Source organism: Cydia pomonella, chromosome 28 (assembly GCF_033807575.1).
Source record: "Cydia pomonella isolate Wapato2018A chromosome 28, ilCydPomo1, whole genome shotgun sequence".
Classification (NCBI taxonomy): Eukaryota; Metazoa; Arthropoda; class Insecta; order Lepidoptera; family Tortricidae; genus Cydia; species Cydia pomonella.
Window position 1 is genome coordinate 7986884 of NC_084730.1, and position 27862 is coordinate 8014745.

General features: G+C 40.8%; 2 protein-coding genes across 3 annotated transcripts in view; both read right to left on the bottom strand.

Moving 5' to 3' along the window:
- The window catches only part of LOC133533131 (uncharacterized), a 44955-nt gene extending 25089 nt beyond the window's left edge, over nt 1-19866 (bottom strand). For both annotated transcript variants that reach the window (XM_061872093.1, XM_061872092.1), the window contains exons 1-8: nt 19624-19866; nt 18906-19000; nt 17825-17911; nt 17211-17337; nt 7956-8098; nt 5272-5386; nt 2462-2592; nt 1858-1927 (exon numbers count right to left, since the gene is read on the bottom strand). In XM_061872093.1, the coding sequence (XP_061728077.1) occupies nt 1858-1927; nt 2462-2592; nt 5272-5386; nt 7956-8098; nt 17211-17337; nt 17825-17911; nt 18906-19000; nt 19624-19628 (773 nt within the window). In that variant the 5' untranslated portion in view covers nt 19629-19866. The remainder of the gene's footprint in view (nt 1-1857; nt 1928-2461; nt 2593-5271; nt 5387-7955; nt 8099-17210; nt 17338-17824; nt 17912-18905; nt 19001-19623) is intronic.
- A 1919-nt stretch (nt 19867-21785) lies between these two features.
- LOC133533023 (arginine-hydroxylase NDUFAF5, mitochondrial-like) lies at nt 21786-27242 on the bottom strand. Its single transcript, XM_061871934.1, has 6 exons — nt 26810-27242; nt 25995-26146; nt 24487-24594; nt 23525-23670; nt 22868-23051; nt 21786-21996 (listed from the first exon to the last, which is right to left on the bottom strand). The coding sequence occupies exons 1-6, from the start codon at nt 27126-27128 to the stop codon at nt 21799-21801; spliced, it is 1107 nt and encodes a 368-aa protein (XP_061727918.1). The 5' UTR covers nt 27129-27242; the 3' UTR covers nt 21786-21798.
- Between the last annotated feature and the right edge of the window lie 620 nt (nt 27243-27862).

Here is a 27862-nt window from a genome sequence, read left to right on the forward strand (position 1 = left end):
ATTATAGTACAAGCTTTTATAGCTGACTGTACTTTTCTGTCCACATGCAACTAATACTCATGGAGACAATTCCCAAGACCCCAAATACACGTTCTTGGCGCCAAGGGCACAACTGGTTACGACCATTGACATATACAGTATGTCCCTAGCCATTGGACAAAGCCGAAAGGTACATATGCATTAGGGTATTTAGAACCAGTGTACAAAGTATCATAACAGCCGGTGTAGCGGTTTTGAAGAAAATAACAAATTACCAATTTTTACTTTGAAGCAGCCTGTATGTGTTATAGCTCCTAAGGTAATATCCTCAAAGAATAGTATGGAACCATCTTAGACCTTTTTGATTATCTTTTTTATTTATGACACTAATAAGCTTCTGACTTTTGAAAAATGTCATCATTATCAAATATTTCGAACAAATTGTCAAAAACACTGAAAAAGATTAACAAAGTGTGTTTTGTTTTTGTTGTCGATTATTGCAAATAACTTTTGTTAGAATTTTTTTTTTATCTTTTGTTCTAATTAAAAAAAATATTAACGTCAGAGCATTCCTGAGAAGTAACCCTACGTGGGATTTCAGGGTTTGTCCAATAGCTAAGGTCAACCTGTATATCTCAGGACGGGCCTTACGGGCACTAAGAATGGCGCTAGTTCACTGGTGTCCCTCGAATTCGAGTCAATCGTGCAGTCTAACGCAACTAGTTACGACCTATCGCGCGCGTGATGCGAACTCATCAACCAATCGCGTTGCGGCGTTAGACTGCACGATTGGCTCGAATTCGTATGCGTGACACCGGTGTACGGGCCCCATTCTTATTGTCCGTAGGGCCCGTCCTTAGATTTATATATCAATAGTTACGACGCTTTTTTTTTTTTAGGATAAGGAATGAGTATATAAGAGGAAGCCTGAAAGTTGCACCCATAATAGATAAAGTAAGAGCGAATCGCCTAGCGTGGTATGGGCATGTGATGCGGAGGGATGAAAGTCATGTGACGAGAAAGGTATTACGAATGAATGTGGAGGGATGGAACGGGAGAGGAAAACCTAGGAAAAGGTGGATGGATTGTGTGAGAGATGACATGAAACGAACGCGAGTGAATGATGAGATGACGGGTGACAGAAAGATATGGAAGAAAAAGACATGCTGCGCCGACCCCAAATGAATGGGATAAGGGCAAGCGAATGATGATGATGATGATGAGTTACGACGCTTTTAAGACCCAGTAAGTTCGTATTCGTCTCTCACTCCCACTGAGCGTAAATGAGAGCGAGATATGGAAGTGCGTGCCCGGGAGCGAGGAATAAAAATGCTAAAACATTATGTAGAAAGTAGTATCTAGGTCCATGGGGTCCCAGCGCGCACAAGTTTTTTGCAGAAATCGCGAAGCGTCTGGCTGACGTAACTGGTGATCGAAGAGCTGGCGGCTTCCTCGCACAACGTATCAGCATTGCGATACAACGAGGAAATTCTGCCAGCATCTTTGTTACAATGCTTCAAGGGCCTATTTTACATTTAAGCTAGTTATTAATAGTATAAATCTATTATGTAATGAACCTATACTTTGTATCTTTAGGTATTTAAATAAAAGTAAACAAAATCTACCCTAAAATGGCTGCTCAAGCCAGATGAGGGTAGATGAAAACATTACATGATCAAATAATGTAGGTTAAAGTTCAGGTCGTTCAGTGACAGATCCAGGCGGTTTTGTATTTGGTTGTTTAACCAATTAAATGTTATAACTGCCCGAAAAAGTACAAATTATTTACTTTTATTTAAATACCTAAAGATACAGAGTATAAATAAAGGAATGTTTCTAAGAATTTGTGATGACATCATTTTCGAAAAATTTACTTACTCAGATTGCACTTTTTTTGTAGACGTCTTTCTCAAAGCCATATTAGCTATCTCAAAGGAGGCGCCGAGTTCTAAAAATAATGACAATATTAAACTAATTGTAAGTATGTTATTCTTAGAAGAGAAAGTTGTGTAAGAGAATGTATAAAGGAGAAATAGAAAAGGGAGCTGCAATGGCAGCATTGCTCCATTTTTATCACCTGTCACTATGCCCGTCACTTTCGCGCTTACATACTTGTTAGAACGTGACAGGCATGGTGACAAATGATAAAGGGTCTTTACCTGTCTGGACCATGCCTGTCACGTCTGGAAGTACAAAACCTATACCTATACTTTGGTTCCAGGCCTAGTTTACCCTATGGCTTGGAAGGTCAGATGGCAGTCGCTTTCGTAAAAACTAGTGCCTACGCCAAATCTTGGGATTAATTGTCAAGCGGACCCCAGGCTCCCATGAGCCGTGGCAATCCGGGACAACGCGAGGAAGAAGAATCTCACAGAAGTTTGACTTTTAAAATAACACTTGCACATTATGAACTATTAAAATCGCTGCAGGAGTGTCTTGGTGTAACTCTAGCTTAGTACAAAAATCATGTTCTTTACATCACCTGCTATCCTGAGATCACTACACGGTTTTTCTTTTTTCATCTTCTTTTTGTCTCTGCGTTTGCAGTGAAACCGGGACTGCGAGTGAGACGTGCCCGTGTCTCTTGAGCTTATTTTCGCTGGCATCGAATTCCTTAAAAAAACAGAGTTGTCAAAGGAAGTAGCCGTGTTTTCATGGTAAAGCGGCCCTTCCACGAAATCCTTAGGGCCTACGCTAGCTGACGCGGACGCCCGCCGCGTGCGCACGCACGCGAGTGCTATTTGTAGGTGAAATCCGCCGCACGCGTCCGCTTCAGTTAGCGTCGCTCATACTATTTTTCGTTAACCCGCTCGTCCGCTCCGTGCACCCGCGCCAGCTAGCGGAGGCCCTTACAGTATCTTTTTTATTAAAAGCCCTCATGACAAGCATTATTTCCTGTTAGTTTCAGCTACCTACCTCTGTTACTTTCTGAGATATGATTTCATTAAACTTTTTATAAATAATAATAATAATTCAGCCTATATACGTCTCACTGCTGGGCACAGACCTCCTCTCATGCGCGAGAGGGCTCGGGCTATAGTCCCCACGCTAGCCCAATGCGGATTGGGGACTTCACATACACCTTTGAATTTCTTCGCAGATGTATGCAGGTTTCCTCACGATGTTTTCCCTCACCGAAAAGCTAGTGGTAAATATCAAATGATATTTCGTACATAAGTTCCGAAAAACTCATTGGTACCAGCCAGGATTTGAACCCACGACCTCCGGATTGAAAGTCGGACGTCATATCCACTCGGCCACCACCGCATCCGCATTTCATAAATAATAAAAAAAATCCCACACTGGCTAATGCGATTTACGTAAAATTGTGGTACGGTAATCTCTATATAGATACTCATATATTCTTTAAATAATATGTTATTTTTCTTTAAAAAATCTTGGATTAATGTAGGAATTAAAACTTCAGTATTTTTTTCTTATGTCTAGAAGAGCGACACCATCAGTTCTTTGTTGCGTTATTGCTTATATATTACGGTCTACAATATATATATTTTTCAAAATAATCCAGTTGGTACTTCATACTAGAAAATAGAAAAATAAAGGATAAGGTACATATACCCATACCAAATAATTTAGTCGCAAACAGTGTTGTCACATCTACCTACTTTTTGGTAGATCTACCTATTTTACCTGCGTTCTACCTATCTACCTCCCTCAGCCTGAAATCTACCTATTTTTCAAAATGGTACAATTGTAAGCAATTCTCAATACATGTGACGGAACATTACCTAATTTCTACCGACTTTAGATTCGATTTGATGAAAACTTGCCAAAGAAACAGATTATACAAGCAGGTTTATTACCTACAAACAATGGAAATCCTAACTAATGTTTCCATTTCTGTAATGAACTTTAATGTACTAATGTCACAATATTAAAAACATAAATAATTCAAAACATTTTTAATCGTAAAGATGTACTTCTATTGAGTGGTAGATCTACCTATTTTTCATTTTAAATTCCACTCATTTCTACCTATTTTTGCACCCTGTTCTACCATTTCGGCAAAATTGTATGTGACAACACTGGTCGCAAAAAAGATTACGCACATTGCAACCTCCATGTACAGTCAACCAATTTGAATCGTAGGCCACTATAAGAACCTTGTCGCTTTAACTACTCTATACATGACAAGCATCACTCAATAAGCACTGTCGTAGAAGTCATTATGACATGGTTCTATAGTGGCCTAGGAATCAAATTGGTTGACCGTACAATATACATAAATAACATAAATAAATATATACATATACACGGTGCCCGTGAGCATTGCGAGAGATTTAAACAGTATATTCCTGATCATATTTAAACTTTTTTGGAATTCACCTAATTTTTAGCGTTAAAGCCACTTACAAAAAATCATCTTTTTATTGTTACTTAGTGCAAAACGTCTTTTTGACGGCGATGTTGGCACTATGGGACCTAATCCAAATATCTATGAAGTGTGGAATTAAGAAGAGTGTCATCTCTTATGGTAGAACTGTTGCAAAAGTGTCCAGCTGTCAGCTATAAATAATAGTTCCAAATCTCTCGAGAGTAGCGCTAGGGTAGCTAAGAACCTAGGCGCTATTGACGGAGTGAAGTGCGCTGTCTATGATTTGATGTTTTTGTTCAAGTATTCTAGGTATTGTAGCGCCACCTATTTAAGGTTTTTTGATAACACTTTTTGGTAAATCACCTTCCGTACAAATATCCTTATAGTGATAGATGTCAAAAAGTGACAAGTAACACTTTGCAAAAAATAGGTTTTACAAAAAAAAAGTAAAAATTCTTTTTGAATTCGTATAAAATTTTTTTTGTGAAATTGACCTAAAATCATATATTTGGGGATCTCGGAAACGACTCTAACAATTAAATTTACTATATGGATTTTCGGAGGCGAAAAATCGATCTAGCTAGATCTTATCTCAGGGAAAACGCGCATTTTTGAGAAGCTCGGTCTCCCAATTATTTATATTTGCTGATTACAAACTATGAATGGACTTCACTAGAATTAAATCGACCGGGATATAAACCGGGATATTACCTTTTATATTGTATGTGAGCTCCTGATATTTCGACGCAGGTACATGCATCTTGTTCACGGGTAACTGGAGATAGCGGGTGGGTGTCAAAGTCTACCCTCATTCGTACGCGTCGGCTGCGTTCGCTTTCAACGTTACCACTTATATCCCGGTCGATTTAAGTCTAGTGAAACTAACCGTGAATCATTCAAAACTGTTATGAGTGGACTTATTTTTTACTTAATTATAGAATACATGGTAATTATACCGTAAGAGGCTGTCGGGCTGCGAGGGTATTGGGAATGCTTGTGACCTGGGCTCTGGTATCGGACACTTCAAATCTTCAAGCATACGCTGGCACATTTCGGTACATTGGGCGATATCTGTCAATAAAACAAAATGTTTTGGTAAAGGTAACTGGAAAATAAGTTTTTGGCAAAAATTCCATTTTTGGTACAAGCTTTTATCGCTGACTGTACTTTTCTTTCCACTGGCAACTAATACTGATCGAGCAAATTCTAAAAACCCCAACACAATTAGGTTGCGTTGTTTTATCACAGAGTTCCTATGTCCACCTCTTGTCTCCATCATCAGATCAGCTCGATGGTACCATAATATTGCATTTTCACCCGACTTACATATGTATGCAAATTTTCAGCTCAATCGGAAACCGGGAAGTGGGTCAAATTTAACTTGCAAGATTTGATTACAAACAGACAACGGTCAGGTGAAAGTAAATAAAAGCTTGTAATAATAAAAATCGAAAATTGATACAGAGATAGAGAAGGATTTCGATTTTTCAATGTTAATAAATAAATAAATATTAGGAGACATCTTCCTGTAAAATGTGTCGCCTAGATTGTGATGGAAAATAAACGCTCGGTGTAGTTTTCTGGTTTAATACAGGGTGATTCATGAGACGTGAGCAGGACCAAGCCTACACAATCAGCAAATGTTAATGAATCGTTCACCGTCATATTTAGAATAGAATAGAATAGAATATAATAGAAAAACGTTTATTGCAAAACCATCTACAAACAGCACGACATCAGTAAAAGAAAAAGTGAAAGAAAGAAGATCTAATAAACTAAACAGTTATAACTACTAGAAGTCCTAAATTGTACACCCTAGCAGGGTATCATGTACCTACTTGACTATATTTAAGACCAAAATGTACAAATGAACATGATTCAATGGAATAAATGATATGATATGATATGATATGCTCTAACATATATATGCTACAGCGCTGGTCTTCCTTGGAGCCCAGGGCAAGTAGCTCAGAACAGTAAAGACAATGACAGACAGTGATTTAGCAAGTAATATTTAATACCTACAAGTTAGAAACGAATGCATAGAAAAATTTCAAAATCGGAAGTGAGTGGGTTGGAAATATCTAAAAATATATAAAAATATAAACAGGTAAAGTCAGACATATATTTAGTTTAATATGTAGTGGAGCATATACATAAAAAAGGCAACTCGCTAAAGATAAATAAATAATTCAATTTATAACATAAAATAATCATGATCTATCTAAGGTGCATGTAACGCGAAGAACACGGCAGTTGAAACCTGAAAAGATATTGTTTAAATTTAAGTTTAAAAGTGAATAATGTTTTAGAGTTACGTATTGGAGGGGGTATGTTATTTAAGTAAAACAATCACGCTTTTTTCTGTTATCTATGTTTTTTAAAGACAAATTTGATTATCTACAATCATGGACACCCTACAACACGTAATTAACAAAGATAAAACCTCTTTAACCGTTATGACAGCAGTTTGATTATGAAGAAAATAAATGAGTGAGATACGATTTTTCAAAAGTAACCAGACTCCGATGACATTCAATTTGTCATTTGTTATCGAAAAACAAAGAGGTTAACCTCTGGAGTTGCAAGCGTACATAGGCTACGGAGACAGCTTACCATCAGGCGGACTGTATGCTTGTTTGCCACCGACGTAGTATAAAAAAAAATGTGAGCCTGCACATTCCTCTGTGTCTTTTCCCTCTCAATCTTGCCCTCCACCTCCAGCATGTTTAAAAAGAATGTGACGTGCCGTATCAGATGGCCAACCATCTTGCCCCTTCTGTTAGCTGCTGTGTCTCAGGCATCTCTTCTCTCTGTCTTGCTCAGTACCTCATCGTTCGTTTTCATTTCTGTCCAGCTAATCCTTAGCATCTAACCTAACCATAATAAGTTTAATTAATAGTATGTACCTAAATGATACCAAGTGTGTAAGTAGTTGATAAGAAAATAAAGAGACTTTTTATTTTATTTATTTATTATAATCCTTAGCATTCTCCGCCAACAACAAAGGCCTCCAATAGCCCTCTGTCCCGTTGTGTCAGTGTCCACGTCTCACACGCGTATAAAGCAACGCTCCAGATATTTAAAGCCTCAAGGTACTTATATAAAACCTATACAATAGGGTTGTTTCCAATTTTATTAAACGCTTGTATTACGTTCTATATTAACTAAAAGTTGCCCCAAAATTCAACTTTTATACTAAAAACGGCTTTAAATATGTTAAATTAACAAAATATATTTTGACAAATGCTTTCGCGCCCAAAACGCTCTTTGAAAATTGTGTGACGTCACAGTTTACGGTTTGACACATATCTACATACACACGTAGAAGATACGAACTGTCAACTGACATTTGTCATTTGTTGTTTATCGCCTAACTGTCAACAGTGTCAATCCGAGAGTTGTGACGTCATCAGAATCTTCAATGACGTTTCGAGTTTGGTCACGTGACGTGTGCGAAAAGATATTTTAAATTCAATATGTATTTACAAAAATATGATCATTACAGGTCCCCTAAAAGTAGTTTTTAACATGTTCTTCTAATCCAAAAGAATTTATTGGGATAAACTTCTGCCCTAAGATTTGTAGATGGAAACAACCCTATTGTTGACTGACTATGCAGTAGATACTAGTTACCTACCGGTTGTATCGTTTTGTATGAGATTCTGCGTCTGGTAATAGATGAAGTTGATGAGCCGACGCGCCTGCGTGACGACGTCCGAAACGCAGTAGCAGACGGGACAGGTACGAGGGTCCGTCGCCGGCACTGCGGTCTCTGTCTTGCTGTAAATGTACAACAATACTGTATTAATCCTTAAGAGGGAAAAATAGCTTTTCAAATCTAACGAAATAACGGTAATTTTTCTATGAAATTCCATTTCGGGAGACAACGTTTTCCACTAACTAAATCTTAACAAATCACTTTCAAAGTCAAAGTCAAAGTCAAAATATTCTTTATTCAAATAGGCCTAGCAACAAGCACTTTTAAATCGTCAAATTTTACAAATATCATCTTAATCTAAATATCAGAGCAATTTATTGATGCAGTTATTATTGTTCTAAAAAAAACATTGTACTATTATAGATATGGTAAACTTAATAATAAGAATTTCACAAAAGGATCGTCAAACATCAAAAATGTATAAAAATACTAGTCTAGAACCTTTCTAGAATAAAATCTAAATGTCAAATAATACGGTATATATATGTTACTGTAAAAGCCCGAAGTACGGTAAAACCTAGGATATACCAGTAAGACCTAGGTTTTACCGATGCCGATCGGTAAAAGCCCGAAATGTGAAATAATTATTGTTCACTTCGGGCTTTTACCGACATGGATTTGGTAAATCCTAGGTCTTACCACGTCGACCGGTAAAGGTTGAATCATCCACTGGTTCTTGACATTATTAGATGAAAATCTTGTATCAGTGTAAGGCGCGTTACATGTAGCGCCAGTTAGAGTGATGCTTCGTAAGTAATGTACAGTGTGTCACATACCCATTGTAAGCAATATGCCCAGTTGGTGGGAATTTTCGGGCTGTAGCTAGCCGCTGTAATGGGTAACAGAAACGCGTTCCGTATGTGGTTCGTTTTCCAGATGACTAGGGTGCATATCGCGAACGATTGGCATCTTGACTAGGTACCAAGGTTTAGGTATAGTTTACAGTAAAAACAAATTAGGTATCTATTAATAGTTCCCGCCTGTTGAAGCGACTATGGATGGGTGATCAAATGACACCCAGATGCTTTCAATTAAATAATTTTGTTTTAAGTAAAAAACCTTTTGCCAAACGTGGGTTATGGTAGTGGTTCGTAAGGGAGAGAAATAAGCCTGTCTGGTTCCGTGGTATGTTGGTACTCCCCTGTCATGCTAGTTGGTCGTACCGAGGGCCGCTCCTGGTTAGCCAGGAACGTCTTTAAGCGCCGTGGACAGCTGATGTGAATGCGAAAGGAGGCCTCCGCGTCCCTAGGAACTATTAGTACGGCCGGTCGGAACAAAGGAACCGCGCCGCTAAAGGGTTATTTGAACCGGAATCTTACAGCTCTATTCTGTAAGACTGCTGTCGACCGAAAATGCGATTTTGTGTCTTAAGCAAGCTGTCAGGTACTACAAGGACAGGAACACGCCGATCTATGCGTACTTTCTGGACTTGTCAAAGACGTTTGACCTGGTTGTGTAAGACAAGCTATAGTACAAGCTTACAAAAACGGGAGATTCCATTGAATATATCGCGTTGCTTAAACATTGGTACAACAGCCAGGTCAACCGAGTAAGATGGGCGGGAAAGGAGTCTGACGAGTACAAACTACAAAGTGGAGCGAGACAGGGAGGGCTAACATCCTTTCTCCTTTTCAACGTCTACGTAAACGAGTTGATCGAGGCACTCAGCAGGGCACATGTCGGTTGCCATACAGATGATGTGTGTTTTAACAATATAAGTTACGCTGACGACATGGCGTTGCTGAGGCCTTCGGCTGACGCGGTACGACAGCTCATCAATATTTGTGAGGAATACGCCGGGCAGCATGGTCTAAAATACAACACGGCCCAAAGTCAGTTTGTTATATTCAAAGCTCGTAAGTATAACCCGTCTACGGAGCCGAGGATCATGTTGTACCCCTCAAAGTTGTAGATCGCTTTAAGTATCTGGGGCATAGCTTACAACTGAATTGAATGACGATCTGGATCTGGAAAGGGAAAAAAGAGCGACAGCAGTGAGAGGCAATATGCTTGCCCGCAGGTTCCCACGGTGTAATACATCAGTTAAATTGACGCTCTTTAGAGCTTACTGTCAGACTTTCTACACATGCAGCCTGTGGGTGAAGTTTACACAACCAGCCTAGAACGCATTGCGCGTTAAATATAATAACATATTGAGGATGCTGTTGCGGCTGCCGAAGCACTGCAGCGCGTCCGTCATGTTCGCTGAGGAGCGAGTAGATGACTTTTTTGCCATTAGGCGGAAAAGAATCGCCTCCATGCTGAGACGGGTGCGCGGCAGCAGCAACAGTCTACTCAAGGTGTTGGCCGAGCGCCTCGAGTGCCCCGTTATAAAGTTTTGGGTGGAGGTGGCAATTGGGAGAGCGAAATAGAGTATGGCAACCTGCGCCCCCTACTCTCCACACATCTTAGTGTTTAGTTATAAGTTCTTATTTTTGTTTTTCTCTTAGTACCTACCTAATTAGCATAGTTTTAAGTTTATACTAATAGTCGTTATGGATTAGTGATCTGAAATAAACGGTTTTTTTTTATTTATACTCAGGGTACGAGACAAAACTTAAATACGTCCTTTTCTACATATTAAAGGTTGTGCTAAACTATTTCTTTTATACCTAACATTTTATTCTCTAAGAAAAGGAGACACTTGACCTATCCGACGCGTCGCGTGTGATGTCACGGCGCGAAGCTCATGAACGCGACCGCACAGGACCGGACCCTAAAGGCATCAGCGCCAGAGTACTTTGAACGTACCGCGCGATCAAAACTGCTAACGTTGTTGCTACGCTGAAACTACTCTCGCGATTGTACAGTCGCGCAGAGTATAACCTAATCTTACTTTGATTAGAATAACGTGCATCGTTACACTGTTTATTGCTGTCCCGCTCCCACTGATAATATATTTAACACTCGTATTTCATAAAAATAGTCATAGTGCTGACTGTTAATGTTCTGGTTTTGCTGTAGGTTTAGTTACAATTTTTCAACAACAAGCCGCGGCGGCTCTCTCTGGAGTACGGAAGGTGGGACAGGGAGAACACTCCCCTGATATGGAATATATCGTATGACTGGGCCATAAGGGGGGCCCAGCTTCCCTGCATGATCACCATCTGCTATGCTGACGACACCATGGTGGCTGTGCGGGGAAGGCACATGGACGATAACTTTTTCAGAGCGGCGGTAGCGACAGAGATGTCAGTGGGTCGCATCGAACGCCTAGGATTGAATGTGTCCCTCTCGAAGACTGAAGCAATTGTCTTCGAGGGACCTGGAAGGGCGCTACCTGAGGACTTAACTATAGCTGTTGCAGGTGAGAGGGTTCCGGTCAATTCACACATGAAGTACCTGGGTCTTGTTCTTGACCGGAGGTGGAATTTTGAACAGTATTTCCTCAGGTTAGCGCCCCGAATCGTGGGTGCTGCCTCAGCCCTTAGCCGGCTATTACCAAACGTGGGTGGGCCGATAGCCCCTTGTCGGTGCCTGTACGTGGGCGTTGTTCGGAGCATGGCCTTATACGGGGCACGAATTTGGGCAGACAGGCTCTTGGCTAAAGCCAAGCCTCTCCTAAGGCGTCCGCTGAGGGTGGTGGCCTTGCGCATAATAAAGGCATACCATACGGTTTATTTCGCGGTGGCATGAGCCCTGGCAGGTACTCCACCCTGGTAGCTGGAAGCTAAAATGATAGCTGGAAATTACCGTATGAAAGCAGAGGCCAGAGCGCGTGGAGAACGCCTCGACCCAGAGGAGGCGAAGAGAGAGCAACGACAGGCTGTCAAGAGACTGTGGGACCGCTGAAAGAGCGACCAGGAGGATTCCTCCTATAGAGTCCGCAGTATAGGGGCTCTCCTCCAGTCATTCAACCAGTGGCTCCATAGAGAACACGGGGTGCCCAGCTACAGATTGACGCAGGTAACAACCGGACACGGTTGCTTCAACAATCTGCCATGACACGGCCCAGCACACACTTGAATCGTGCAGGCGATGGGCTGTGGTACGCCAAAACATGGTGGTGGCAGCGGAAATCACGAGTGGGGACCTCTCGCTGCACGACGTCGTGTCGCCCATGTTGCGCAGCAAGAGGGCATGGAAGGAAGTTGAGGTCTTTTGCGAAACCGTGATTTCCCTAAAGGAAGCAGCGGAGCGGTTGCGCGAAGATAGTGCAGATGCGCTACCGCTCCGGCGTAGGCGGAGAGGGAGGGTCTCCTCCCTAGGTAGGCAATGTGCCCTAGCCAACAGCTAGTTCCTCCCCTTCGTAGAGCCAGTGGATTGGGGGGCCCAGACGGAATGGCTCTGCACGTGTGGGAGGAGAGCCAAGCGTCCTGGTGCTCTTCCTCATTGGCGCGGGTGTCCAACACAGGTCAGTCGGGCTGCCGAGGGGCGTCGCGGATAGAATGCCGCAAGCGATCCCCTGACGCTCCCCTAACGGCAAAGAGGATGACACCGCAGGGGATGTTAGTGGGTATTCTCTTCCCCTTCCTCTGGCTAACAGAGGGAGTTACGGGAGGAGCGAGTCCCACATACCACCCGGGTGGTAAGAGAATGACTTTTTTGTTAGAATTTATGAATATATTTTGCATGCAACACGTTTTTTTTAAATATACTACCTTAAAGAAAAAGTAGAAGAAATCAGGAAAAATCATAAAATATTAGTTATGGCCGCCTTCCCTTGGCGCGCAGCCCACCGTGCACCCCCCAATGGGCTTCCCCAGCCCGAGGTGAGATGCGTAAATGCATTTACCCCTGCGTCAAAAAAAAGAGGACAGGGAGAACACGCTTATCATTCATGCTGTTGCTTTCCAGAATAACTACCCCGCGTAACCCTGACGTAACCCCGTCGCCTCTAAATGGCGATCCAATTATGCCCCGTAGAATCATGTGTCCATCTGTTCAAGAGGTGTTAGTTGCACCACCCACACCGACCCCCGAAAATGTAAAGGGCATTAATTATTACTCGAGCTGGAGTTCCAAGAGGCGATGGCCTCGCTCAGTACTGCCTGAGCTCCAGCGCGGTCCCTCGGTACTTATTTATTAGGATAATGTTCCTTTTTTTGCTCAAATTAAATGCCTATGTGTGTTTTATTGATATTAGTAAAGCGACCTGGTCTCGAAACAATATTTTAAACTTAATAGAGCAAATTTCTCATTACTCCTAAGAATATTCTCCGGAAAATTCTCCGACACATTTCTTTATAAGGCGTCCGTAGTATTTTGAATACAAACTATTTATTATTTATATCAAGTTGTTTCTTTGTACATGTGTTTTTCGCATACTTGAGTTTTTACAAGCTTTTATAAAACTTAATCTTGGGACCTAAACTTGACACTTGAATTTTGGTTTATGTAAATCGGAAGAAAAGTACGATTTAGTATTTTTTTGGAAACAAAAAACATTGTTTGTACAAGTTTTTATCGCTTACCGTACTTTTCTTTCGTGCGGTACGTTCAGAGTACTCTGGCGCTGATGCACTGCTGCCTTTAGGATACGGTCCTGTGCGGTCGTGTTCATGAGCTTCGCACCGTGACATCACACGCGACGCATCGGACAGGTCAAGGGTCTCCTTTTCTTACAGAATAAAATGTTAGGTATAAAAGAAATAGTTTAGCACAACCTTTAATGTGTAGAAAAAGACGTATTTAAGTTTCGCGTCGTACCCTGGGTATAAAAAAAAAACAAAAGACACCGTTTATTTCAGATCACTGATCCATAACGACTATTAGTATAAACTTAAAACTATGCTATTTAGGTACTTAGAGAAAAATAAAAATGAGAACTTATAACTAAAAACTAAGATGTGTGGAGAGTAGGAGCGCAGGTTGCCATACTCTATTTCGCTGCCCCAATTGCCACCTCCACCCAAAACTTTATAACGGGGCACTCGAGGCGCTCGGCCAATACCTTGAGTAGACTATTGCTGCTGCCGCGCACCCGTCTCAGCATGGAGGCGATTCTTTTCTGCCTAATGGCAAAAAAGTCATCTACTCGCGCCTCAGCGAACATGCCGGACGCGCTGCAGTGCTTCGACAGCCGCAACAGCATCCTCAAGGTTGATTGATTTAATTGAAAGCGGGTGTTATTTGATCGCTTCAACAAGCGAGAACTATTAATAGATACCTAATTTGTTTTTACTGTAAACTATACCTAAACCTTGGTACCTAGTCAAGATGCCAATCGTTCGCGATATAATAATCTCTGCATTATGCAGTGCACCCTAGTCATCTGGAAAACGAAGCACATACGGAACGCGTTTCTGTTACCCATTACAGCGGCTAGCTACAGCCCGAAAATTCCCACCAACTGGGCACATTCCTTACAAAGGGTATGTGACACACTGTACATTACTCTGCTCTCAGGACTTCTACATCCCTACTCACGGCGTTCGAATTTGCAGTGAGTAGAGTTCACTCTCACCTTCAGCAAAACCGAAAAACCTAGACCTATATGACTAGTAAAATAGCCGAAACAATACGAAGCATCACTCTAAATGGCGCTACATGTAACGCCCCTTACACTGATACAAGATTTTCATCTAATACTGTCAAAAACCAGTGCATGATTCAACCTTTACCGGTCGCCGTGGTAAGACCTAGGATTTACCAAATCCATGTCGGTAAAAGCCCGAAGTGAACAATAATTATTTCACATTTCGGGGTTTTACCGATCGGCATTGGTAAAACCTAGGTCTTACCGGTATATCCTAGATTTTACCGTACTTCGGGCTTTTACAGTAACATATATACATTGAATTATCAATTTCATCATTAATAACATAACAATAAATAATTCATTCTTTACAATCACACTTAATCCCACGGTGTTTCATCATTCATGTAGTCTTGTGTGCTATAATAGGCTTTAGAGATAAGCTTACGTTTTACATAATTTTTAAATTTACTAACAGACAATTCAGTTATAATATTAGGAAGTTTATTGTAAAATTTTTGATTTTGATGTCGATCGCTTCAGCATAATATATTCTAGATATATAGCCTTTTTTTTATTTGCAAATTTTGAAAATTTTTTTTTCCTATAAACCTAATTTTTATTGTGTCAATAACATACTAAAAAATCATGGAGATGGAAAATATTTAGAAGTGGAAAAACGTTTTCTCTTTTTGTATGGACGATCCCGTGGTATACTTATACACCGTGTTTTTATTGAATTCCGTTAACTTCGGGATATCAGTAAGAACGTTAAAGGAAACTAAATGGGATAGTTAATTAAAAAAAAAAAACTTTTTTTTAAATTACCTATTATTAATATTATAAAAGTAATCAAATTTTGCATATAGCGTTGTTGTAACACGGGCATTACATTTAACTCAACCAAACAATTGAAAACTGTGACATATCACTGTCATTCACGAACATCAATCGTCCGAAATGGTATTTAAGTTTAGTAGCAAATGTGTTTGTTATCTCATACTAAACACTAATCAATATGTAAACAGGCCCTAAGGCAAGTGTACACGCTCGTAAGGGCCTTATAAGATAAAAATCAAATATTGATTATCTCCCAAATGGAGTTAATTAGTTAATGAGAACGTTACTTAATTTAAGCTCAGGGATGCACCCTTGAAATTAACGGAAATAAAAAAAAACACGGTGTATAGTTTACATTTGCCCCACTTAAATATTTATTTTATTCTGTTTGTAGTATTTGTTATTATAGCGGCAACGGAAATACATCATCTGTGAAAATTTCAACTGTCTAACTATCACGGTTCATGAGATACAGCCTGGTGACAGACAGACGGACGGACGGACAGTGGAGTCTTAGTACCTAATAGGGTCCCGTTTTTACCCTTTGGGTACGGAATCCTAAAAAGGATCCATTTAAGAGGCTGTCAACACCCAATGTCCTTGAAATTGATGTTACTTAACAGTTTTTTAAGAAAGACTATTTGTTTTAGTCAAGTAAGAAAAATATATGTTCATATTAATTATATTTCAAAGACCGTGGTTGTACTCGATACATGATTGAACGAAATCGGCTCGATAGAAAATAATTGCAAAGATTGGTCTTAAAATCACAATTAAACGGTTCTATGTCTTTATTGTTTTGACTTATGGGTCTGCAATTAAAATCACAATTTCAAAACATTTATATCTAAACCGCTATTGAGTAAAATATTACACTAATAGGTAATCCACTTTTTTTTACATAAATATTTTTCTTATTATTCCCTTGCCCAGGCCCAGTAACATGCGACAGTGCTATCTCATTTACTCCGATACAAATAGACAGTGTGCGCGCTTTAGGTATTGACAGCCTCTTAAGGCCATATTATTAATAACATAGTTACAGATCAGATGCCATTGTTAGTATTATAGGTATACCGACACCGACTGATCCTATCGGTCACCGGACAATGCGGATAATATCCCGTTCACAAAATGCATTTTTTATACTTAAGGTAATCTCCTCCTTTTTATTACCACACCTCCTGTCAAAGGAGCAAAGCTCATCCTCACTTCTTAGCAAAGAGCATTTGAAATAGAGGTGGACTGTCAAATAAAACTTTGTAGCCACAGTAAATTTACTGCCATCGTTCAACACATGATTAAAACTTTTTAGAACGCCATTTCACTTTGATACTTATTCTTTCACTGACATGTGTTACATTTGTTAAATATCAAAAAGTGGCGCTGAAACGATGCTGCCATGCCATACCTTTGGCCTATGCTCTATTAGATGGCGTCACTTTTTGATATTTAACAAATTTAACACATATCAGTGAAACAATAAGGATCAAAGTCAAATAGCGTTCTTAAAAGTTTTAATCATGTGTCAAATGATGGCAGTAAATTTACTGTTGCTACAAAGTTTTCTTTGACAATTTACCTCTATTTCAAATTATCTTTACTTCTTAGATACATGGCACATCAAGAATAAGCCGGCATCTCGCTCGTTTCTTCCTAGAACGTGCAGAATGTGGAATGAGTTGCCTCCTGAGGTCCTTTGCGCTACCACACGGGATTCTTCAAGAAGCGGGTATTTAGGGTTCTCAAGAGTCGGCAACGCTTAAGTGGCACCTATGGTGTTGCTTACGTCCATGGGCGACGATGACCGCTGATCTCAAAAAAGAAAATTTATCCCTTCCACAAAGTAATATGGAAGGGATATTTTGCCGTTGGTGTTTTATGTTGTACCTACTCACAACAGCTTAGAAACAAACCTGTTATCCTGTGAGGAGGTAGTGTCAGATTGTGCTCGTGCACGCTCAATAACCCCGTGCACGGGAGCGCGTCGACGACGGCGGCGCTGCGTACGCGCAGGCCTTGCTCTTCGAGCCGATGAACAACCTTTAATTATGAAAAGAATACTTTGACGACCGGTTTGGCCTAGTGGGTAGTGACCCTGCCTACGAAGCTGATGGTCCCGGGTTCAAATCCTGGTAAGGGCATGTATTCGTGTGATGAGCATGGATATTTGTTCAGAAGTCATGGATGTTTTCTATGTATTTAAGTATTTAAGAATATTTATATATTATAATATATATCGTTGTCTAAGTACCCTCAACACAAGCCTTATTAACATTGAGCTTACTGTGGGACTTAGTCAATTTGTGTAATAATGTCCTATAATATTTATTTATTTAATACTGTTTTATATGAACAGCCGCCATCAGATATATCGGAGCGGCCGAAGTGTTCACAATATCTGAACACGCACTCAAACGCCTTGACAATAAAGGCGTGTTCAGATATTTGTGAGCGCCTTGGCCGCCCCGATATATCTGATGGCGACGTAGAATTGTTTTAAAAAGTTGTGTTGTAGTATTTTACCAACCTCTGAAGATGCGTTTAGCACAACTTGCGCAGAAAATGACGCCTCTAAATACCTCCGCACCGTGCAGGTCGGTTTCGCTGCACACGTCTGAAAGTTACACACACAGGCATACAAGTTGACTCGTAATAGAGGGTGAGACAGCGTTATTTCAATTATTGCAATGGTAAAATATATAGTAACGGCATGTAGTATACGTGCTTATGATCGACCCCACCGCAGCCGAAAAGACGTTAACGCACCGTCTCTTAGGTAGTAAATATGCGATGGAACACAAGACGCTGCATAGGGAACTTCTTATACGCTGTGGGGTGGCCGGTGCTTAATGTCTTAGGGCCACGGACACTAGCGTCTTTTGAGCGTCGACGTCTAGTTAGCACTATGTAAAATGGCGTCGCTGCGCAATTGCGCCAACGTTGCGTCGAGCAGCAGTCATAGAGTCAGAGACGTTAGTGTGTGGTCTCTCTAAATGCCTCTCTTGTGAAATGATCCGTTTAAATATTGCCTGTTTAAGCATGTAGTACCTGATACGCCTGATTTGCTTGGCCCCTTTTTAGTTCCAATGATTTTGATTAGGAAACAAATGCAAAAGTGGGAGTGGAATCTTATAACAGCTTCGGCTGTCTCGCTTAGATTTGTTTAGATTGGATGTTGAAGTTTTCATAGCTCTGACTTAAAACGCATTTCCTAAATAACAACTTCTACGACGAGTTCCGAATATCCCATATATCAACACCGCTGCAGAATACGCAGAAATGGTGACAACAGGGCCGGATTTAGGGGAGGGCAACCGGGGCTACAGCCCCGGGGCCTCCACAAAAGAGGGGCCCCCACAATAGAGACTTCGGAAAATTTACCATTTTATTAGGAAAATAATTTGGGGCCAGGGGGCCTCCACTCCTTTATTGCCCGAGGCCTCCAGACCTCTAAATCCGGCATTGGGTGACAAAATCATCTCTGTTTGTAAATACATATTTACCCCTAACATCCCCCCCCCCCCCCTTCCCCGTAACTACCCCATTGTCCCGTATCAGTTCCTGGCAACCCAAATATAGTCTTTAAGACAGGTATTATATGTACTCACAACACTTCCGACAATGTCTGTGGTAGCTGTATCCTCTGAAGGCAGCGTCGCTGTTCCGCACGGAGTGGCTGCAGTGCTGGCACACCTCGTAGCTTCTAGAAACCATCCAGATTTCAGATTCGATCAGCAGAAGTGAGATAGATCGGAAATTGGTTGGCTAAATCACTGATTTAGGGCCACCCTACACTAGCGTCTTTTGAGCGTCGGGGTGTAGCCAGCGCTATGGAAAATGGACAGTTACACCAACGCTGCGTCGAGCAGCAGCCGTAGTTGACTAGACGCCGACGCTCGGGAGACGCTAGTGTGGGGTGGCTCTTACGAAGGTATGCTATTTTTCTGCTCAACTGAGCCGGAATTAAATCGGCAACTTAGCTCAGCGCCGCTTTTCGACTGGAGGGCAGAAAATGACTAAAACCATTATTTTCCATGTGTTGCATCACGTGCGCGATTGGTCGCAACTAGTTGCGTTAGACTGCACGATTGGCTCGAATTCGTGAGCGACACCGCTGTACTGGCCCCATTCTTATTGTAAGGCCCGTCCTTAGATATATGTCTATATCCCTACCTATAATTTTCATTACGAGCTACATATATATGAGAATGGGTAGGGGACGTTTATTTATAATCGAACCGAAGATAAATAAGTAATTTACATGTTTCTTTAGTTTGATTTAATTTAGAATCCTATCCTGGAATAACCTGTTACTGAAATACTTACGGCATTTTCTGTTTTTTTTTCTACATTTTACGTTTTTATTCTGTGTATAATTCTACACCAAAATTTTGGTATCCTAGCCTAATATGACGGATGACATGGTTTTGTCATATTGGAATGGTATTTTATCTTTTGACAGACGTTTAGTGGCCTGTACGAGACTCACAAACATTCCATATGTTTGGAAAAAGGATTGCTTCTCGTACCTATAGGTGAGTTAAATTTTTAGAAAATAGTTTACCCAATTAAGAAAAGTGTAAACGATAATTAAGCATTAGGCTTCAATAAACACTAGGTTTTGGTGTTCATTTCGTAAGCAATATTCCAATGTAAAAAAAGACAAAAGTTGATTCCCATAAAGATTTTTTTACCGTTTTGTCGCAATGCATGATTTATGTATGCATGCCAAAATGCAGCTTTCTAGCACTAACGATCACGGAGCAAAGCCTCGGACGGACGGACAGATGAACATGGCGGAATTATAATAGGTTTCTAGGTGACTACGAAACCCTAAATAAATCCATATCTCCCGTGGGAGTAAAATGGCTATGCGTGAAATAGCACACTTACTGAGCAAGTGCGATGAAAAGACTCTTACTCGAGTTGCTTCAACTTCCTAACTTGTAATTTAATAAATAAATATTATAGGACATTATTACACAAATTGACTAAGTCCTACAGTAAGCTCAATAAGGCTTGTGTTGAGGGTACTTAGACAACGATATAAATACTTAAATACATAGAAAACACCCATGACTCAGGAACAAATATCCATGCTCATCTCACGAATACATGCCCTTACCAGGATTTGAACCCGGGACCATCAGCTTCGTAGACCGGTCGTCAAAATTACAATACTTATTGCGATATTTTTCGTGATTTTTCAAAAAAGTCCAGATCTAAAGAGGATTGCATCTCTTTCCATCGTGCATCGATTGTGGTAGCCCAGACTGTGCAAGGGTTACATTATGGAGGGTAGAGGTAAGGAGAACAATCTCTAATGGGGGAGCTGTTGCAAGTGTCCAGCTGGCAGCTGTAAATAATAGTTCGAAATCTCTCCGGTGGCGATAGGGTAGCAAAAGGACATGATGACATGAACTTAGACGTTATTTACGGAGTGAAGTGCGCTGTCCGTGATTTGACATTTTTTATCAAAATCAAATTTGTTCGCGATGTATACTGGCGCCACCTATTTAAGGATTTTTTAAACACACTTCATAAATGGAGTTTGGAATTAAGTGGAGTGACATCTCTTATGGTGGAACTGTTGCAAAAGTGTCCAGCTGTCAGCTATAAATAATAGTTCGAAATCTCTCCAGAGTAGCGCTAGAGTAGCTAAGAACCTAGGCGTTATTGACGGAGTGAAGTGCGCTATGATCTGATTTTTTTTGTTCAAGTATTCTAGGTATTGTAGCGCCACCTATTTAAGGTTTTTTGACGGACACTTTATGGTTTATTTATTTATTTAAACTTTATTGCACACAATATAAAGAAAAATGTACAAATGGCGAACTTAATGCCAAAAGGCATTCTCTACCAGTCAACCATTGGGTCAAACAGAGACATTTGTGTATGTTGGTGCAGGAAAAAATAATAACAAATAATAAGGAAAAAATTAAACGTGAAGTCAAATAATATCAAAATTATATAAATAGTTAAATACTACTACTTATATAATGTATAAAAGATAGACTAATACATATAATTATGTACATATACATGATGGTGAACCTTATTTAAGTTCTTCTGACAGAAGATGCTTGCGAAGTAGTCGTTTGAAAACGGGTTTGCTTGGGGCTTGTCGAATAAAGAGAGGGAGGGAATTCCAGAGACGGATTGCCTCAACGGCGAAAGAGTTAGACATAAAACCAGTACGGTGTGAAGGAATCGAGAGTTTGAGAGAACAGGAGGAACGGAGTTCACATCCTGGACGGGGGGTGATGAAAGGTGGGTGGTGGGGGGTATGGTTCATGGAGATTTATTTCCTTACCTCCACCTTCCGTACGTCTAACTTCTATCGCATTATGATATGATTATGACATTTAAATAACACATTCATAGTCGAGTATCAAAATCACTGCCAACTTAGCTTGGTCTAACTCTACTTACAGATGGGCGTGCTTTAAGATAACCGAGGTGGAAGGCTTCAAATGAAACTAATTAAAAACATTCAACAATTTATTTCTTGTCCTCATCACTAAGCTCAACCGTCTTCACATCCTTCACAATTTCGTCGATGCGGTGAAGGTCCTTGAGGGACAGCTGTCCAGAGCCCCGGGGCAGAGGCTGGGGCTGGTCGGGCGACGGCTTCCAACCGAGAAGGTTCACTATCTCGAAGGTCACGGGAACTCCGTGGGACTTATGCTCGGGGAGGTCCTAAAATCAAAGTTATTTTTGCTTTGGGGTGGTTCCGCCAAGTATCAGCTAGCCGCCTTAGATTCAATAGACAAACGCGCTAGGAAGCTTATTGGAGATAAGAGACTGGTTGAGGCTAGACTGCAGAGCCTAGAACACCGTAGAAAGGTAGCCTGTTTATCGGTATTCTACAGGATACATTTCGGGGAGTGTGCGATGGGATTACATAATCTAATCCCCCATCTCCGTTCTGCCACCGTGGGACTAGACGCGGACTTGCGTTTCACCCTTACGTCGTTACTCTGCCGCTGATTCGCACTAAACGCTACGCATCCAGCTTTATCATGCGAACGGCTAAGGAGTGGAATTCACTAACTGCAAATCTATTCCCAGTCCACTATAATTTGGATCTTTTTAAATCGAGAGTGAATAAACATCTTTTAGGTAAGCATGTTCCATCCTAGACTGTATCGGCACTTACCATCAGGTGAGATTGTGGTCAAATGCTTACCTTTTCCTAATAAAATAAAATAAGCCATTGACTTCACTGTTTCTACTTATCGACGGCTTCACTCGACCTTAAAGTAAAATGGGCGTCTCAGTATGAGCTACGCTGTGGATCTCGGGTTTCACCCGACCTTAATAGTTAGAAGAGCGCCTTAGTGCATATGTGTGAGCGCGCGAAGCACGCTCCGAATGTCGGGTTTCACCCGACTTTAATAGTAAGAAGAGCGCCTCAGTACCTAAGTGAGAGCGCGCGAAGCACGCTCCGAATATCAGACTTCACCCGCCCTTGTAGTAAGAAGAGCACCTCAGTATGTGTGAGCGCGAATGACCTTATAAAATTTGGTGCAATAACTGGTTTTTAGTTTACCCTTACGATTACACTCACCTTCCCATACATCTCTTCGTAAATCGCTGCGGCTGCGAACTGCACGTCACGGTTCAACCGCAGCGGACGATTAAACGCCGCGTTCCCCTCGCCCAGGGTGCGCAGGTCGTTCATCACGTGCCACGCGCTCGGGTACCACACTGTGATTGTGTCTACGTCGACGGTTTGTAGTGTGTAGCCGCTCCTGAAAAACGCGCGTTTTTTTAACCGCCTGCATTAAAAAAAATATATGAATGGCCTATTCGCAAAATGCCCCTTTTGTAAACGGGGCTATCGAAACGGGGCTTCGTTCGATTTGAATTTTTTTTATGATACAGGAGGCAAACGAGCAGACGGATCACCTGATGGAAAGCGATTACCGCCGCCCATGGACACCTACAATACCAGAGGGGTTGTAAGTGCGTTGCCGGCCTTTAAGATAGGAGTACGCTCTTTTCTTGAAGGTTTGAAGGTCGTATCGGTTCGGAAGTACCGCAGGCGACAGTTCATTCCACAGTTTAGCTGTGCGAGGCAAGAAGTTTCTGGAGAAACGCACAGGTGAGGACTGCCAACCATCTAAGTGATTTATGTATGTGTTTAAGTATTTAATGTTTGTTTCGCAAGTTTAGATAGCAGAGGATCCTAAGCTTTCCAACTGAGACGATTAGGATGACTTACGCATTCAAAAGTCCGCCAATGTCCCTCACTCGTACGAAAGGGGAGACGTGTGGGGCCATGCCCCCTAATCTCTCAGCATCTGCTAGTTGGAGGGACTGTCGGAGTTCCATGAGGGTGTCACCACCGAATAGAGATGCCATGAATGCCTGCGAAATAAATAAAATTATTGAAATCACGACATATTAGGTATAATAATGTGTAAAATCGTACAGGAATCACAAAATGAAACACTTTTCACCCGACTGATACCATGGTAACGATTTATAAACGGGACTTAGATTTACATTCGTCATTGATGTAAGCATCAATGAAGCATCTTAAAGATAAAGATTCATGTTTTGACTTTCTCTAGCATTCATTACTTGAAGCATCTTTTTTTTTATACTACGTCGGTAGCAAACAAGCGTACGGCCTGCCTGATGGTAAGCAGTATCTTAAAGATAAAAATTCATCTTTTGACTTTCTCTAGCATTCATTAATGCACCACTTGGCTTTCTACAGATTCGGAATTGAATCAGCAAAGAGAATCAAAATTCAATTCTTAATTCAAAAATATATATATAGTACATTACGATACAAGTGCGAAAAATAGGAAATTCGAAACGAGTGGCGATAAATTAAAACACGACCGAAGGGAGTGTTTTAAATCGACACGAGTTGCGAATTACCTATTCGCACATGTATCGTACAACGTTTTACAGTACATATGGCCCTTTAAATGTTCGACACAGTAACATAATATGCTACTTCTCGCACTAGTGCTATAAAGTAGCCCCATATGTACTGTAAAAAATATTCTAAGTAGTTTTTTCGTAGGCCAATTTAGATACCAGAGGGCCTACCGCGAACCACGTTGGACGTGTTGCCTCTCTGGCGCACTGGTAAATTCGTACCTAAGTGTGACAGGAAGGCAATACGTCGAACGTGGTTCGCGGTAGGCCTTCTGGGATTTGGGTACTTACGCCGTCAGGTTTGAGCACGTTCATAATTTTGTCAAAGGTGCCTGGGAGGTCATTGACCCAGTGCAGGCATAATGATGAGACCACCAAGTCCATACTGTTTTCGGGTAACTGCACAGAGAATTAACAGGTATTGATAGAGCGCCATCTATTGGGGGGTAGCAGGTAAAAGATGTCTAAGAATAAGTACTAGTTAAGGAAGTTTAAAGTTATATAAATAAGTGCTAAATATGTAAATTACCTAACAGTATGAAAGTACCAATCAGATATGGAACTACTAACTAACTAATTGAAAGGGAAAGTGGCTCAGCTAATGTCTGCGCCAAAAGGCCTTGGGGCACAGCGGCTCTAAAGACTTCCAGCAACGGACGCTGTTATTCTGCCACCGCGGTATTTGTCATTCCAGATCTAGAGCAGAGCCCAACTGGGGACCTGGGGATACCTCCACCTTACAGAAAACTGCAGCCAAATAACACTTGACCCTACTAAGGTTGCCAGAGCTCAATGAGGGAGGGTTTAGGGTCGGCAACGCGCATGTAACTCCTCTGGAGTTGCAGGTGTACATTGGCTACGGAGACTGCTTACCATCAGGCAGGCCGTATGTTTGCCACCGACGTAGTATACAAAAAAAAAAAAATCTAGCTAAGAACAGCAGAAACATTAACACTATTACATTTAGGACGGGATAGCAAAACCAAACGCCAACTGAACAAGTTACGTATCTGCCAAGTTTCCATGGAACGAAGCATGCTAGGAATAAGAAAAGCTGATCGGATAAGGAACCAGGTGATAAGAAGCAGAACCAAGATGCACGACATTGTAACAAAAATTAGAAGGCAGAAATGGAAGTGGTCAGGTCATACCAGTAGAGGCATGGACGAATGGAGTAAAAAGGTGATCCAGTGGTACCCAAGAGACTGTAAAAGGAAAAATCTATAAGGGTTCCGTTTTTTGCCATTTGGCTACGGAACCCTAAAAAGGAAGGCAGTTCAAACGATGGGATGACGACATCAGGCCTGTTGCTGGAGCCACATGGAGCAGGGTTGCCACAGACAGGAACAAATGGAGAAGGCTGGAGGAGGCCTATGCCGACTGGCAAGCGGGCACCCAACATACATTTAACAACACATTAGTGAAGAAACAAATAAACAGCATATGGGTGTCATGACAAAAAGGCTATAATAATAATAATAAAAAAAAGCAAAACCAAACAATATGCAGTGGATAAAAAAAAATGCTAACTTATTTAAATTTAAATATCTACAGAGCAGGTCCGACCTAAAAAAGACTGGAGGAAAAGCTTGGATGAAGACTTTGGAAGAGGCCTTCGTCAAGGGACGAGTTGGAGTTGCTGATGGAAATGATAAATAAATATACTTACAAATGTAAAAACTTCAATAATAAAGGCTATTTTTATTTTTTTATTTATATAGAGCAGATTAATCAACCAAAACTCCACTGATTTCCAAAAGCATAGACATTGAGTTCTATCACCAACCATTACAACTTACATCAATGTTCTCTTCGTCCATAACCCGTTTCTCAAATTGCACTCCATCCCCAATGATAGCTTTGTCAAGGTGCGTTTGTGATGTGTCACAGAGTGTGACCTTCTCTACGGAGTCTGGTAGAAGGTGTCTGGAGACATAGCCGCGGCCAGCACCTGAAATGATTACCCTTTTGAACGCCACGCTTATCGCACGCGGCGCGTAATCATAAACCTTGTCGGTACGCATGAAGGTTGATATTGGGCTGTAGCCGTGTGCGTCATATCGTCGGGGATAGTACAATACCGCGCAACTAACAAAGTCGTAAGAGTGCGAAATTCAAACAATGTACCTACGGTCGAGGAAATTGATTCTTTAGCAATTTGCGATTCAAGTAAATTTGGTTGTACATACTTATGCTATGAGCTTTCCAGTGTAAAGTGAACCACAACCTGCTAATGAATCAATTTCCTCGACTGTACAAGGTAATTGGACCTTACTGCATTTGTTAGTTACGCGGTATTGCACTATCCCCGACGATATGACGTCTTTGGCGGTCAAAAGGTTAAACAATACGAAACTCTAGTTTTTTATCCCTTATAGGCATACCATCTTTGTTCCATTTTTTTATTAAAATGGGATAAAAACTAGTTAAAAAAAATTGAGTCACTAATAATTGAACAAAAAATTATATTTATTTAAATATGAAAATATTACTACTGTTTCTTCTCTTAATCTAGACCTATAATTTCCATTTTTGTTAAACATATCTTTATATAGAAGCACGTAAAAGTACCTATCTTCGTTTAGGTTCTGCTGTATTTACCTTACACACTTACCAAGCTCCACCGCATTTTTAAATAGCCTCTTGATATCCAATATTCTATCTGCCGTACGCCACCCAACCTCTTCTTTTATATATTCTGCTAAATGATAATCTTCCCTCTGCGCCGACCGCTCCCTTTGCAGAATCTTCGCCTGCCTATCAAATATGTTCATAGTGCGGTACACAGAGCTCGCAGTCTTCTTTTTAGCGGCATTTGTGCCTTTACATCTTACTAAAACTTTGGTTGCATTACGTAAATATTTACACTCGTATTTCATGCTGTTTAACCAACATAGCCGGGTTGTGATGGTAAGTAGTTGTGTGTGAGACATTTTGTTTTTGATATAATATTTAATACTACCAATTAGACAGTTTTAACATAGTTTTTACGTTTTTCAGAGCTGCGAAATTATACGTTTCGAGGTTGTTTTTGTTGTGTTTGACAGTTGACATAATAATTTCGTTCTGAAAGTTAACCGAATGGATATATACAGATGATTACTATAACCAAAACTATAACTAGCTTATATCTAAAATAGGCCCTTGAAGCATTGTACCAAGGATGCTGGCGGCATTTCCTCGTTGTATCGCAATACTGATACGTTGTGCGAGGAAGCCGCCAGCTCTTCGGTCACCAGTTACGTCAACCAGACGTTTCGCGATTTCTCCAAAAAACTTGTGCGCGCCAAAGAGCATATAATCACTACGTTTTAGTGCGCGCTGGGACCCCATGGACCTAGAGTTTCAACGCCAAATGGTACAAAATGGTACTCTCTACGGAGGCTCTTATATTTATTACGTTTAAATTATATTTATTTGTTTTTACGTTTATATTTATATTTATTAATCAATTGTTCTTAAAAACAGCACATATCGCTTATCGCTGATATAAAACATTGGAATAAATAAGCGATAAAAATGCATGCTAACCCAGACGTTAATGACAACTGGAAAAAAGTTATTTGGTGAGTCATGAAAAACGCTCCAAAAACTGTCAATAGTGTCAACTTTGAAGGTTAGGTTATGCCGAATTTTCATTCAAAATTTATTTTAGAGAGGAAATGAA